This window comes from Notamacropus eugenii, chromosome 1 (genome assembly GCF_028372415.1).
Source record: "Notamacropus eugenii isolate mMacEug1 chromosome 1, mMacEug1.pri_v2, whole genome shotgun sequence".
Classification (NCBI taxonomy): Eukaryota; Metazoa; Chordata; class Mammalia; order Diprotodontia; family Macropodidae; genus Notamacropus; species Notamacropus eugenii.
The window spans coordinates 41,579,431-41,595,762 of NC_092872.1; the positions used below are offsets into that span (position 1 = coordinate 41,579,431).

Here is a 16,332-nt window from a genome sequence, read left to right on the forward strand (position 1 = left end):
AATTTATTTTTTTAAATGCTGACTGTTTTCAGAACGTGGTAATAGATACAGGGAGCAATAGAAAAGGCATGGACCTTGCTTTTAGGGAGCTTATAGTCTAACAAATAAAAGACAGAAATATGGAATTATAATATATAGTATCACCTGATAATTATACCAGAGAAGTACAAAGCAAAGTGCTATTTGAGGTTCAACAGGGAAAGCCAGTGCTTCTGTAGAACTGAGGTGTCCCCATGGAAGAAGTGGCCTCTGAGTTAGGTTGTAATGGATGGGTAAAGATACAACAGGTGAAGACTGGGAGAAAGAACAAAGTATAGAGAACAGTATGGCCAAAGGGGCAGAGAAATCAGAGTATGTTACTTTAAATACAAAAGTCCATTTTGGAGCATAGAATTCATGGAAGAGAAAGACTGAAGAGTGTAGAGATAAGATGGGTGCTAGATTGTGAAGGGCCTTGAATTACAGTCATGAGACTAGCAATTCAGTGAATTGAATGGGGAGAGGGTAGAAGGAGACCTACTGTAGTGGTGTCCAGGTCAGCGGCCATGGAGAGCCTGTGCTAGAATAATGAGTATAAGACTAGAGAAGAAGGAAATTATGTGAAAGAAAATTTGAAGGTAAAATTAATAGGATTTAGTAGTTCTTTAGATATGAGAGATGAGCATGTAGGAAAAGCCAGAAATGACCTAAGGTTGCAGGCATGCTTCATGGTGATTCCAAAGAAAGAAATAGTAAAACTGCAAGAAGAAGAATATGTCTATAAAGATGACTCTGATTTGGAAAATACTGGAGGCAAGATGCTGTGTTGGCCACAGTGCTTGGCACATGGCATAGGGAGGACCAGATTTCAAATCTTACCCTGACACCAAGGGTAAATTATTTATCCCCTCGGAACTTTAAACAAATCTCTAAGATTTACTATTAAGTTATGTATAGATTGTAATCTGTATCAGTGCAGGGAGTTCCCAGACTGAGATAATCACAGCTCTTTGACGTATTAGGCAATACTGAGTTTAACAGTTTAAGATATGGGGTGTGACATGCAGCTAGAGATGTTGGATAGACAGTTGGAAATGCAAATCTGAATCTCAGAAAAGATTCCAAAACAGAAATACAAATTTGGGAGTCTTTCGAATCGTGGTTGGAGTGTAAGTCATAGGAGTGAATGAGATTCCCAAGAGATCAAGTATATAGAAAACAAATGAAAAGGGATAAAAATGGACTCTTGGGGAACAGCACAGTAACTAGTCTACCAATCATTCTACGTGTACGTCATTCCATCTTCTGCTTCCACGCCTTTCCAAAGGCTGTGTCCTCCATGCCTGAAGTGCTTTTTCTTATTACTCATACCTCATGGTCACCTTAACCCCTTCAAGTCTCAGAGGCTCTCTACCTCCTTAAAAAGACTGATCCTGAATTCCCCATTAGTACTAAAGTTGTGAAATTACTTCATAGTCATTTTGTACATATCTGATTTTTGCTTATCTTTTAATATGTGTATACCTTCCCCCCAAACAAAGGTACACTTCTTGAGAATAGGGTTTGTCTCACTTTTGTATTTGTGTCCTGAGCAGTATGTAGCATGTAATAGACACTTAATAAATGCTTGTTGATTAATTAGATAATTAATTGATACAGGGAGATCAAAAAGGATAAGGGGATGAGGAATGAAAAGAAAGGACGTTAGATTTAATGATTTAAAAGTCATTGGTGATGTTTAAGTAAACAATTTCAGTAGAAGGTGAGAGAATGAAGCATATTTCAAAGAGTCTGAGGATAAAAGGGGTCATAAGGGAGTAAAGGTATTGGGTATAGCCATTTTCAAGAATTTTAGTAGTGAAGGTAAAAGAGTAATAGGAAAATAGCAGGAGGATAAAGTAGAAGATTATTTTTTGGGGGGAGGGGCTAATAAACTGAGGAAACCTGAGCATATTTGTAAGGAAATAGGAAGAATCCACTGGAGTTCAATTAGAGATCCAGCTGAAAGAAACTACTTCCTCAGTTTCTACTAAGTATCACATAACCCTAGAGCCTAAATGGTCTTCTCTTTAGGGTGATAACTTTATAAGATAAGGATTGGAAACATCCTCCAGTTCCCCCTGTTCACACATTCCGTGAGGTTCACATTTTGACACGCCACTTGCAACTTCCTTTGCAATGTGCATTTTTCCTCATGATCTGAATACATGAAGTTTCAGGGGGTATTATGTAACAGATTTCCCTGAAATATAAGATTTCATATGAATTTTATGTAATACATTATGGTTGGCATTTTAGATAAGACTTTTTATAGAAATTTAAGTTTTAAGTATCTGTTGCAATTATTTGTCTAGAATAAGTTATTAGAAGTCTGTTTCCAAAGTTCAAAAGATCCATAATTTCATTAATGTAGGCACACTCTCCACAAATTCAGATCACAACTCTTCTGCACCTTGATACAGTCTTAATGAGCTGTGGCCAATACATTTCCCTAATGGCTGCTAGCCATAACATGGTTGTTCCTTAACCAAAACCCAATCTCTCCCAGGCCCATATTCTTCATAGAATAATAGATATAAATCATAAAGATCTAGAGGAAACGACCTCAGAAGCCATATAGTCACCTCCCTCCATTTTATTGATGAAGAAACTAAGGTCCAGGGAGATTAGAAAAAGGTAGAATTTGAACCCACATTCTCTGACTCCAAAGCCAATGTTCATTCCTCTGTACCAGTCTATACCAGGTACCAGGCTGCCTACCAGTTTGGAAAATGACATTCTAGCACTTGTGTGTCTCTGTCACAGTCTTAGAGAACCCAGGGTCTCCATGCCAGTCTGGGGCATTGGAGCAAGACATTAGTAGCAGAACTTCTCCTTGCCTTCCCCCCAAAACTGTAAAATTTTGGTTCATCATCTTACTTATATTTCTATAGAACAGTTTATGATAAAAGAATATACCTGATTGGCAGGGGTCCTGACAACATTTTCTTTTTTTTACCTGCTTAAAAATTGTACTATGTATAGTTAATATTATGATGGGACCAGTTCTTGCAAATTTTTAATAGCCCACTTTCTATCAGAATGTGATTCAGAGAGTAAAGGAAATTAAGTGAGCTTTTTTTCCAGCTTCTCCAGAATAAATTATTTCTGGATGTGAATGCATGATCACTGGCAAGGCTGATTAATTAATGCTCCTATGCCAAAGAATGCAGGAGCTTATTTGAGTCTTGACCTCAAAACTACTTTTTTTAAATCTTTGGGAAATTATAGTTGATTTAGAAATCTAAATGCTACAATCCACAAATAAGCTCTTAGAAGAGTGAATGTAAAATATATGAAAATGGAGCATAAGAAATTGGCAGTCAAGGCGTATTAGAAAAATACCAGTGGTTACTTTTCCTTCAAAAAATATCCAAAGCCAACTGGGTTTCTTTGCAGGTTGCCGCTGTAAGTGCCTTTGCCCAGACTCTGCGAAGATACACATCGCTTAATCACCTGGCTCAGGCAGCTCGCGCCGTACTCCAGAATACTTCTCAAATCAACCAGATGCTCAATGACCTCAACCGTGTTGATTTTGCCAATGTCCAGGTAAACCATGACTTTATGAATGGTCTCTTTACGGAAGTATCTTCCATTGTGTCCTTGGTCCGGAGCACAGAAATTATCTTCTTCATTCCATCTGGACATATTCGTGGAATCACTAGGAAAAAACTTCACTCAGACATAACTTTATTACATCTCTATTTTGGGTCTAACAAGCTTCTGCTCAGATTTACTGCCTAAACAGACAAAATCACGATTCCACCATGGTCTGTGCTTCCCAGTGAATGAAATGGGAGGATATGCTTTGAAGATACTTGACTATTTTAACAGCCCCCCTAAAAGCATATTTTTGACCACAGTGATAAAAAATTCACTTTTAAGGGGAAACATTTATTTGGAAAACTGACTTTAAAAAAAATAAAACTAAGACTTTTAATATGGGATCCAAGTGAGCATCTATTTTTTGAAGCCAACGTTTTATTTTTAAGATATGTTGGTAGATGTGGCCAGAATGTAATTATATCAGTGGTATAAGCCAAATTCTATATTGATTCTGTATGGATAAAATTTTTGTTTTTTCCAATTTTGTTCTGGTCAAGTAGTTTTAAACTATATTTAGCTTTTAACTTTGAAATGATTATCTGTTGTAGTTGTTGTTTCCCCAAACAAAATATATTTAAATTTTCTGCTCAGTCAAACATCAATAGATGGATTGGTTTCATTTGGGGAGTCAGTAGGTTAATAGAATTGAACTGATCATTGGTTCATGCTTCCAGTTCAAAGGTTTTTAATCTTTTCCTACTACTACATGTACCATCTTAGAAGGACAGATGTCTTTTGTGAGGGTCTAAAAATCAATTGCTTTTTCTATATCTTAGTAGAATCTGACTATTTAATTTTAGCAATAATGAGAACTCCTTATTTCCAAATCTATATTCTAATTTATTTATAACTTGTTTCCGATATGAAAGTATGCAAAAAACCACTACAGACTTTCTATCCAGCCTTATACATTTCTTTTTTTTAACTCAAAAACCATGTCACATATTTTTAGAAGTTCCCAAGAAATAGAAAGATAATAATTTCAATTTCAAGGCAAAAACCTCATAGGATTGTTGGTGTTGTTGGTGTTGGTGTTGATGTTGTTGGTGATGTTGGCATTGGTGTTGGTGGTGGTATTGTTGGTGTTGGTATTGGTGTTGGTATTGGTGGTGTTGGTGTTGTTGGTGTTGGTGGTGTTGGTGGTGGTGGTGGTGGTGGTGGTGGTGGTAGTGGTGGTATCGGTGTTGGTGATGTTGGTGTTGGTGGTGGTGGTGGTGGTGGTGGTAGTGGTGTTGGTGGTGTTGGTATTTGGTGGTGTTGGTGGTGGTGGTGGTGGTGGTGGTAGTGGTGGTATCGGTGTTGGTGATGTTGGTGTTGGTGGTGATGGTGGTGGTGGTGGTAGTGGTGGTGGTGGTGTAGGTAGTGTTGTTGTTGTTGGTGGTGGTGGTATTGGTGTTGTTGGTATTTGGTAATGGTGTTGCTGTTGTTGCTGCTGTTGTTGTTCTTGTTCAATCCTTTCAGTTGTGTCCAACTCTTCATGACCACTATTTGGGGTTATTTGGCAAAAAGACTGGAGTGGTTTGCCATTATCTTCTCCAGCTCATTTTACAGATGAGGAACTGAGGCAAATAGGGTTAAGTAATTTGCCCAGGGTCACACATCTAGGAAATATTTTTAATTTAAACTGGATTTAAACTCAGAAAGATGAGTCTTCCTGACTCCAGGCCAGGCACTTTATCTACTGTGCTACCTAACTGTATTAGTATTAAACAGTATTAATTTTTCTACATTTTGAAGATAGAGAGCTAGGGATGTAGATGCACCTACAAGAGAGGAAACATGAAATAGCAGGTAGAAAACCAACCTCAGATTTAAATTCAAATCCAGAAGTTCTGAATTTGAAACCTGTTCCTAATAAATATTGGCCCTGTGACTCTGAGCAAGTCACCCAAATCTCAGTCCTGGCAGACAGCCCTCTGAGACTTAAATTATAGAGAAATTGCTGATGGGCTTTGATAGAAGGAGTTTCCTCAAAGGGGTATTCACTGTATCAATGAGATCCCTGATGCAGACCAAAAGAAATTACATCTATATATATGTCTGTATTTGGAACAGTTCTGTTATTGAAGATCAACAGGAGTGAAACTATCATTTTACTACCAATGGCCATCAAACAAGCCACATCATGCTTGCAGAACTATCTAAAGGAACAACATGGGGTCGTCAGAGGGTGTGATAAAGGTGGTCCTGAGAGACAGAGAGAGAGAGAGAGGGAAGGAGGGGGAGAGAGAGAGAGAGAGAGAGAGAGAGAGACAGAGAGAGAGAGAGAGAGAGACAGAGACAGAGACAGAGACAGAGAGAGACAGAGAGACAGAGAGAGAGCGCCCAGAGGCAAGGAATCAAAACTTGGAGAAACAAGTCACAAAAGGCATTAAGATGAGCCACTATTGCAGGTGACTCACATGGCTTGCTGTGAGGATTCCCCCAGGCAGTCATAGTAGCACACTTCTGTAATCCCTACTACTGGGAAGGCAGAGGATACTTTGATTGGCTGAACATGGGAGTTCAGCTACGAGGTAAGCCTTTGGGACCAGGGCAGGTAGGATGGGTGCTACCAGTCTACCTAAATAGAGACAAGCTGGCCTGGATCAGAGATGGAGCAGATGAAGATGTCCATGCTGATCAGCCCATGATTGGCTGCTGTACTTCCAGCATGAATGAGATAAGGAGATCCAGCCTTTAAAAAAAAGTGTTTTATAATCTAATAGCCATTTTCATGGTCAAACCCACCACCACCATCATCACTACCACTCCCTCCTTATCAGGGAGTGCCTTTGCCATTACTCTGCATTTATGCTAGTGACAGCCTCCCAATGCCATCCCCTCCTTCCCAGCAGGTTTGAGGCATAGGTTTGGGGATTATGGGGATGGCAAACCTTGTTTGGAGCTACGAATTCTTCTTAACTGTGAGTATTCACCAAAGGGACACCTAGTAATATCACATTAGTGTCCTGACCCGGGCCCATTGAGCCCAAAGTTACAAGGGGCCAGTGGGTGACCATGTGGGAGGAAGGTATCCTGGTCCTTCAAGCTTCTCAACCATTTATGCCCAATTTCAGACCCTCTCATTTGATAAGTGATGAAACTGAAGTCCAGAGAGGATAAATGATTTGCTCATGGTCACATGAACATGGTTCTGAGAATCCATGGTCTTTTCCACTACACTATTCTATCTCTTCCTGTTAGATTGTCTTCCCCCCACTAGACTGTAAGCACATGCAAATCATTTTGCAAACCTTAAAGTGCTATATAAATGCTAGCCATTACTATTATTATTGACAGCAGGGTTTGTGTTCTGTTTGTCTTTGTGTCCCCCTACCACAGTGTCTTGCAGAGAATAGATGTCTAAATATTTATTATTTGTGTGAATTACTGCCCCATATCCTTTTGATGAATAATTTTATCTTTTAATATGTGTGTGCGTGTGTGTGTGTGCATGCGCTATGCTCGCTATGCTATGTCTACACAGGTCTACACAAGTAGAAATGAAGCCTAGCTAGTACCCACTAGATATGACATTGAAATTGCATGTAGGAAGGTCTGATAGCAATACTGTGATGCATTTTGGTAACCACAGTATATAGCTGTGGATGTTTAATGAAAAAACCACGGGTGCCACTCTATGACATTTGGTGAGAGGAGAGGGGAAAGAGTCGTCTTCTTTCTCTTCTAACTACTTAAAGAATTTTGTGTTTACAAAATTTTGGAGTTACTATAGAAATTATGGAATTTTAGAGCTGGAAGTAACCTCAAAAGATCACTGAGTCAGAGCTTTTCATTTTGTAAATAAGGGAAGTAAGACCTAAATATAGTGACTTTTACTTAAAATCATCCAACTAGTCAGTGACAGAACAGTGGTGAGCTGTTTCAGGGCTTTTATCAGTATTTCATTTGGCTACTATGCTTTGACCCAAACTGTTGAAGGATCGTTTTTAAATGTTTGAGATAATCAAATAATCCCTGGGAAGATCATAGTTCATTTTGCTACCATTAAAAAGGATCGTCTAAAGAGAAAACTGCCTGGATTTTCCCTCCAGTCTTAACTACTGTAGATGAACATAAAGTTTCATAAATACATCAGTGCAGTAATTGTGTAACCCAAACTCTGTAGATGATTGTTGACTTTTTTTTTGGCAAGTCACATCTCCACATTTCCTGACAAGTGGGTTTTTTTTTTGTTTATTTTTCAGTTCCTTGAATTAATTTGCATGAACAGAGCTGCCTTGATAGCCCTTGGGATTTACGTTCCCAATCTATAAAAAAGATATGGCATATGCTTCTACATAAAATCATGTCGATATACCTCCATTCTGTTCATGAGGGACCACTTCTGGCCAATTCAGTTGCATATATTTTATACACTCTAACTTCCTACAGATCTTCTCAAATGAAGAATTGGATTTAATATTTTATCTGTCAACATAAAATTAAAATTAATAAAATAAAAATAGATTTTAGAATGATGATCATTTCCATGGAGTGAGTTTAAAGAAATGGAATATTGCATTTCCAGGTTCCATTTTTTTCTAATGGAGGTTGTTATTTATATTATTCCCCACGTAGATTAGCCAATGTAAGTAAAATCACTCGAGTTCCGATGGCTCATCATTATTTTTTATTAGAATGAGAGAAGAAAAATATTGAACCCCTAAAAGTGACAAATGTTATTAGTTTCCTTAGCAACTGGCAAAAGCAGTTTCTCCTTCTCTTGATTCATTTAATTTTTTGAGCTTTCATTATAATTTTCCATTCATGCATATTATGTGCTGACATTAATTGAAGAGGTGCTGAGTTAACGCTTCTTTAACTTTTCTGTGTCCTATAACAGGAGCAGGCTTCCTGGGTGTGCCAGTGTGATGACAACATGGTTCAGAGACTAGAAACAGACTTCAAGATGACTCTTCAGCAACAGAGTACCTTGGAGCAGTGGGCTGCCTGGCTGGACAATGTCATGATGCAAGCGCTAAAACCATATGAAGGGAGGCCCAGTTTCCCTAAAGCTGCACGGCAATTTCTGCTAAAATGGTCTTTCTACAGGTACTATGTTAAATTCCTTTAAATGCTATGTCCTCATATTAGTATTGTCTGAAAATATTTTTACTTTTGACATTGGTCAAAAAGTGCATGCCGTTGAACAGAAAGGGATGAGGAAAGAGAATATTTGTGCTGTTAGTGTCAGAGATCCGGGGTTGGAATTGCAGCTCTCCTACTTTACTTGTATGATTATGGAGAAGGGCCTCAGTTTTTCCATGTAGAAAATGAGGGACTCAAACTGGACAATGTCTAAAGGTCCCTTTAAACAGTAAATTTTGTGATCCTTAAGGATATTAGATCTTTAGTTTTGGGGATTGTTGTTGTTGAGTTGTTTTAGTCCTTCATGACCCCATTTAGGGGTTTCTTGGCAAAGATAATGGAGTGATCTGCCATTTCCTTCTCCAACTCATTTTACAGATGAGGAAACTGAGGCAAAGAGGGTTAAGTGACTTGTACAGGGTCACACAGGTAGAAAGTGTCTGAGGCCAGATTTGAATTCAGAAAGATGAGTCTTCTGACTCCAGGCCTGGCCTTCTATTCATTGTGCCACTTAGATGCTCACATTCAGGAAGCTAACCCAAAGGCAACAAGGGTTTTGGAAATATATTTTCTACTGTAGAATAACACATCTTAAGACCCCTTTTTTTTCAATTTAAGCAACTAAGTGGATGAGATAACACTTGAGGAATACTCCTTTCCCAATATGAATTGCCAAGATTCAGCTAGTGAGCAAAACTCAGTAATTCTCACCAACCACATGATGGTTAGAGTTTTTCTTAAACCATTAGCACACAAAATTGCTTTTGCTATTTAGTTAAATTGTTAAATTGTTCTACTGGACAGTTAATTATACTGTGGAATCCTTTTAAAATTAGAGTAATTTAGCCTTAAATTTAAATCAGCATAGAACAATTCCAAAACAAAAAAGGATGCATGACACCTTGGTATGGTATTATCACCACAGCTCTTAGTTTCAGAACCCCTATTGTTTGTACAGTGGTGAAAATTATCAAGTGTATAAAAGGCAATGAGAAGTGACGTATAGGTGTTTGTCGTATGTTTGTGTATGTGTGTTTATTTGTACAGCTTTTTAAAGCTTATATCAAGGATTTCATCCTTATGGTTTTAACTTTTAAAGGAAGTTAATTTCAATTGTAAGCTCTGAAAGGGCAGGTATCAAATCTTATTTTTTCTTTGTCTCTTACTCACCCCCTAGCACAAAACTCTGCACCATATGTGTTGTTCAGGTGCTCAAGAAATATTATTTAATATTGCTTTTTCAGTTGATTGAGATGAGAAGTATAGCTTAACCTTGAACGTTTAGCTAAAGTAAAAATCATGTAACTATTCATACAGTATTTTTCTACTGTCCATCAAACATCAGAGCTCTTTAATTTCAGTAAAAGAAAGGCTTCTAGACTTTATCACTAGTAGATTAACCCTTGAAAATACTGTTATACATGGTTGCACATATATAACATATCAGATTGCTTGCCTTCTTGGGGAAGAGGGAAGGCAGAGAGGGAAATAGAAAAATTTAGAACTCCAAATCTTATAAAAAATGAATGTTGAAAACTAAAAGCAAAGAAAATCCTGTTTGGCTGAATTTTATTGGTTCGTTTGCTGTTTTAGTGCCCACTGCTTTTATTCATATGTATTGGGAAAAACCTTCTAAAGTTTTCTATCTTTCTATCTAAAGTTTTCTATCAAGGTCCTCCTTGAGTCTTAGCAAATCTATGGCAGATCTGGTTGAATTACTGAAAAGTTCGTTGCCATCAAATATGTGTCTTGCTTATATATTTGAAAAATTATGAGTGGCATCTTTAAGTCTATATAATAGTAATTGTATTTTCTATATAACGTCACAATTTGGGTAATATCTCTCTTATGTGCAAATCTCACATATTCCCTTATTTCTTTGGAGCTAAATATTTGCTTCTTCTACCTGCTTATTATCCTAGAAAACCATATAGATAGGAAAACCATATATATCATGGATAATTGATGAAATAGAAACATACTAATTTTTTGCCTTCAGAAACCTATGAGATTGAAGTCACATTAATCCTTTATATTAGAAAAAAGCAGGGACTTTTTCCCCTTCCTTCTGCTTTCTTATGTTGTTAACATCAGACCAGCTGTATTCCTTTCTGGGTTTTTGTTTCTATGTTTAGTTGGTATCTTTCAGTGACACCCCTGGAGCCTTAGTCTCCACAGAGATCTATTGCAGGTATCTTAAAAGGAAAGAAAATTACTTGCTTGTGTTTCTTGTTCTCTACAGATATAAGAACCCAATAGATCATCACTTGTCTGCCCTCTGTCCTCTCTGAGTTGGAGATAATTGGCTTGTTATTATTAGATACAATTATTGTTATTATTTTCATTTCAAAAAAGACTTGAAGGCTTGCAGTTATTGGCCATTGAAAAAAAGAAAGGTTGATTCAGGCAGATGCATGCCTCCTGCTGGTGGACAATGTCAATGGCTTAGAGCTTTTTGAATCAGACCTGTCTTTCTCTCTAATGTAAGGACATCTATTGTGGTAATAAATTACATTCTCAGATCATCAGAGAAGGAGAGCTGAATGTAAGAAGTTTTTTCTAACATTGTGGGAAACTTGTGACTATCACATATACTGGCCCCAGAATTCTAAAGCTAGAATGGGAGTAGGGGGGTTGAATATCCCCAACTTTCTTTTCATTGTCTTTTTATCCTTAATGTCTAGCATACATAAAGCATTAATTAATTAATTGGATGGGTTTGGAAGAAGCTTACTCATAGTCACACAGCTAGTGAGTCAAGGAACTAGGATTTGGACCCAGGTCTTTCAACTACAAATTTGGAAATTTTGTCACTACTCCATACTACCCCCCAAATAACTGACCATACCACTTGATTTCTCATCCATACCTGAATCCCTTCTATGACATACTTGTTAAATAGTAATCCTGCCTGTGCTTGAAGGTTTCTAGCGGAACCACCACTCCACTTTTGTCTAACTTTCTTTGTTAGGACAGAAAACTCCTCATCAACTTTTTGCATCTTTCACCCTTTGCTCCTAGTTTTGCCCTCTGGTGCCAAGTACAGCATGTCCACTCTCTTAAATACTTAATATTTTTAATGCTCTCCTGTTCCCCCAAATCAAAACAGATGCTCCTTTTTCCTTGGCATGAGTGGAGCAGTACCTGGGCAGCTTCTCTGCCATGTATTTCCTGGGCCACTTAGCCCCTGATCTAGGACACTGTTCTCAGCAACAACAAGCCAATAGCATATCCATCCAGATATTTCGGTATTTAGCAGTACCAGAGCTTTGTACAAAGTAGACACTTAAGGCTTATTAAATTGAATTGCTTTGAACCTTTCTGATACCATGCCATAGAAAGCAGCCAAGAAGCTGTAAAGGCTATGGCTTCCCTTTGCCAGCGCTACAACTTACCCACTAAAAGCCATTATTATTTCTTTCAAATGAATATAAGCACCAAGGGGGACAAAGGTAACCTTTTCTTACCTCCATATGTGAGAAAAGGGTGTGGCTTTTGTCTGATGGTACTCAAAGAATGGAGCTAAGCCTGTCATATTCATTCATATGTACATTTCAATTTAGATATTATGAGCAAAAGAAAAGATAAATACATAAAGATATTATTCATTATAAAATAATTAACAATTACATTTCCCTTCTAAAAGGGAGCCAAGTACACAGTAACTTAGCAACATGAAATTGAATGGAGTCAATATTGCAACGTATCTTATACAAGACAAAAGCAGACAATAGGTTCCAATTAAACTGCTAATTGTGTCATTTAATACTTGACACTAAGGGCAGACACACACTGGGAAGAGAAAAACATAATACACAACACTAATCACACCTTGCTTCAGCTGATTTTCTATTTGGACCTTTTCTCTAAATATTTGATAGTAATGCCACTGCAGGCTTGAGTATTATTTTAAAATAAAAACCTTCAGAGAGATGTTGTACTTGACAATCAGATCATTTCTTCACTTATCTACAAAGTTCACTACTCAGTTCTCCGTTTATGCAAGTAATATTAATTCTCTTTGAAAATATTTTTAATTGACAAAGGACCTAATAAAGAGATTTCAGATTTCTGTAAAAGCAGAAGAAAACTAATTGATAGCATCTGCAATTGTATTAAACAATTTTCCCTACAGTCATTTACATGATTACAGCATTGTCAGCTAATAGAGAAGAAGCACACTATTCTAAAGTCTGGATGCAGTAGCATGTATGTGAAAGAACTGATGCTGAAATGTTTGTGGTTTTTATTTTGCAGAAAGCTCTGTTAACAGTCAAATAACCTAGGGAATGTGTTTGATGTGGCTAAGGAGCCACTAATGGCATCTTAATGAAGTCTGGCATTGAAATGCTGCATTACAGCATTAAACAACTTATTTTATAGTTTTCTTTGATGAGAAGTTACTCCAAACACTTGGGACATCCTTAGCTAGTCCCTAGTTGTCAGCTAGGCTCTTTCAGAATCTGCATACACTCAGTCAGTCAGTTTGCATTTATTAAGCTCTTACTATGTACTAAGCAGTATGCTAAGGGCTGGACATACAAAGAAATACAAAAACACAGTCCTTGTCCTCAGGAAGCTCCCATAATAATGGGAAAGTCCACATGTAAATAAATAGGCACATACAAGCGATTTATACATAGAGAGACAGACAGGCAGGCAGACAGAGTAAGATGGAAGATAATCTCAGAGAGAAGTCACTAGCAGCATACACAGGGTGGAGGGATGAGGACAGAAAAGACCTCTTGTAGAAAATGGAATTTGAGCTGAGTCTGAAGGAAACCAGAAAAGCCAGAAGGAAGAAGTGAGGAGAAAGAGCATTCTGGGAAAGAGCGACATCCACTGCAAAGGTCTGGAGTCATTAGAGTGTTGTATTGAAGGAACATCAGGGAGGTCAGTGTACCTGGACAATGGGATTCTTGGAGGGGAAGTAAATATTAAAAGATTGGGAAGGTAGGAATGATCAAGATTGTGAAGGGTTATAAATGCCAAACGGAGGACTTTCTATTTGATCTTGAAGGTGATAGGGAGCCCTGGAATTCACTGAGAAGGGAAGAGATACAGTAAGACTTACACTTTAAGAAAATAACCTCAATAGCTGAGTAAAGTATAGATCATAGTGGGGACAGACCTCAGAGAGACAGCCTGACAGACCAGCAGGCTATTGCAATTGTCTAGGTGTGAAATGATGAGAGTCTGTGCCAAGGTGGTGGCTGACTGAGTGTTCTGAAGGGGCTGTAAATGTAAAAAGTTGAAGACTTGATGGCAGATTACACATGGGGGAAATGATGGGAAGAGAGAGAGAATTCAAGGTTGACAGTGAGTTTGCAAGCTTCGGGAACAGGGAGGATGATGGAGCTCTTGACCTTTAATAAGAAAGTTGGGAAGTGGGGAGGGTTTGGGGGGAAAGAAAATAAGTTCTGTTTTGGACATGTTGAGTTTGAGATGCTTACAGAATATCCAATTTAAGATATCTAAAAGGAAGTTGGTGAGAAAAAAAGTTCAGGTCAGGATAGAGGTTAGAATCACATATGTATGTATATATATACATATATATGTATGTGTATATATACATATATACATATTTATATATATATGTATATATAAAACCATTGAACCCATGGAAGCTGGTGATATTACTGAGATAGTACAAAAGGAAAACAAAAGAAAACTTAGGGTAGGATCCACAATTAGTAGGTGTGGTCTGGATGAAGATCCAGCAAAAGAGACTGGGAAAAAGTAGTCCTAATGCCATGAAAACCTAGAGAAGGATATCATCAAGAGTATCAAAATTTGCTGAAAGATCGGTGAAGATGAGTGAAGATGAGGATGGCAAAGTACTTTTAGATTTAGCGATAAAGATTGGTGGGTTGGTAACTTGAGAGAGGGCACTTTCAGTTGCATGATCAGATCAGAAGCCACATTTCAGAGGGTTTACAAGAAAGTGAGGGAAGAAGCAGAGGTTCCTAGTGTAGATGGCTTTCTCAAACATTTTGGGCAAGAAGAGTCAGAGAGCTACAGGACAATATTTAGCAGGTATGGTTGGATCAGGGGAGGTTGTTTTTTGTTTTGTTTCATTCTGTAGGATAGGGAGGGATATGTGCATATGGAAGGAGTCAGTAGATAGGGAGAGACTGAAAGGTAGATAGAAGATGGGCATAATATGGGAGGGGGGAATCTTCTGGAGGAGAGAGTAAGGAATAGGTTCACTTGTGTGCATAGGAGGATTTATCTTGGAAAGAAGGGACATTTCTTCATGTGCCACAGGGATGGAGGAGTAGATAGTGAAGGAAGATATCTAAAGGATGTGACATAAGAAAAGGGGCAAAAGCAGTCCTGTTATTAGTCTGTTTTTTTAAATAAATTAGTACTTCAGAATATGGATTAGAATCCAAAAGTAATACATTAGAGTCAGAGCCCAGCCCTCCTACTTAAAGGCTGTGTGTCCTTGGCAAATCACTTCCATTTTCTGAGCCTTTGTTTTCTCATCTGTGGAATGAAAGTAGGTGATCCCAAAAGGCTTTTCCAGCTCTTGACCCTATGATCTTATGACTGCCAGCCCTTTTCTATAGCCAGTAGGCCTGGTTCCTAAATTTTCTCACCCAGAAAGATGCAAATTGGAGCAAATATCATGTTTCTGTGTTTCTTCATTTCCCAGAATAATTAACTCTAATTCTTGGAAGTTGTGATAATAATATACCATGTTACTTAGTTTGAGTAAGGTAGGAAAAAGTAATATCCTTTATTTAGATTATGGTTTTAATTATATGAATAGCTATGATCATAGGATTTAGAACTAGAAGGGGTCTTAGAAGTTATCTGTTCCTTCCTCATCATATTACATGATATGATATAAGTAATTTACCCAAGGTTTCTCTGACAGTGAGGCAGATCCAGAATTTAAACCTGTCTTGTAAGTCCAAATCCAGTTCTCTTTCTCCACACTAGAGTGCCTCTCAAATTGTCATCATTTACATCATATTTAGAGTGACATGTGGAGCCATGAAAGTTCTTTTTTTTTTGTGCACTATGCAAGAACTGAACCACTAACTATGGTTACATTAGCACCTAGTTAAAGTATCTGAGCCAACCATACCTTTCAGTAATAAAAGTCTTCCCTTGTCACCTGAAAGGACAGCAAACACAAAGTCTGTTTAAGTTTCTGCCATAAATGGGTCATATAAGTCAACTGCTACTTTGGCTGCCAATAACACTGATGCCTATGTATCTTTTCTCTTGGAACAGTTCAATGGTTATTCGGGACCTCACCTTGCGCAGTGCTGCTAGTTTTGGCTCATTCCACCTCATTCGTCTGCTCTATGATGAATATATGTTTTACTTAGTAGAACATCGCGTTGCTCAGGCAACAGGAGAGACACCTATAGCAGTCATGGGCGAGGTAAGAGCAACCAGAAGAGTTCTACCCTGTTGTGCATTGGAGAGGCTCAATATCTATAATTATTAACTGAAAATTTTGGGGGGAGGGATGAAACTAAAAAGAGTGTATGGTTTACAAAATAAAATAATCATCCAAAGTTAAAGAGGTAGAACAAATAAATAAAATCTACCTTATTCAGTGCCAAAGAGCAAAAAGTATGTTCATCATGCTGAGGACAAAACAGAATAAATAATTCA

The 16,332-nt window shown here is 37.8% G+C and overlaps 1 protein-coding gene across 7 annotated transcripts in view; it reads left to right on the forward strand.

The window, feature by feature from the left end:
* The window catches only part of RFX3 (regulatory factor X3), a 330,189-nt gene that overhangs the window by 286,723 nt on the left and 27,134 nt on the right, over nt 1–16,332 (forward strand). For all 7 annotated transcript variants that reach the window (XM_072597449.1, XM_072597443.1, XM_072597457.1 and 4 more), the window contains 3 exons: nt 3,418–3,567; nt 8,453–8,661; nt 15,943–16,096. In XM_072597449.1, coding sequence (XP_072453550.1) covers nt 3,418–3,567; nt 8,453–8,661; nt 15,943–16,096 — 513 coding nt within the window. The remainder of the gene's footprint in view (nt 1–3,417; nt 3,568–8,452; nt 8,662–15,942; nt 16,097–16,332) is intronic.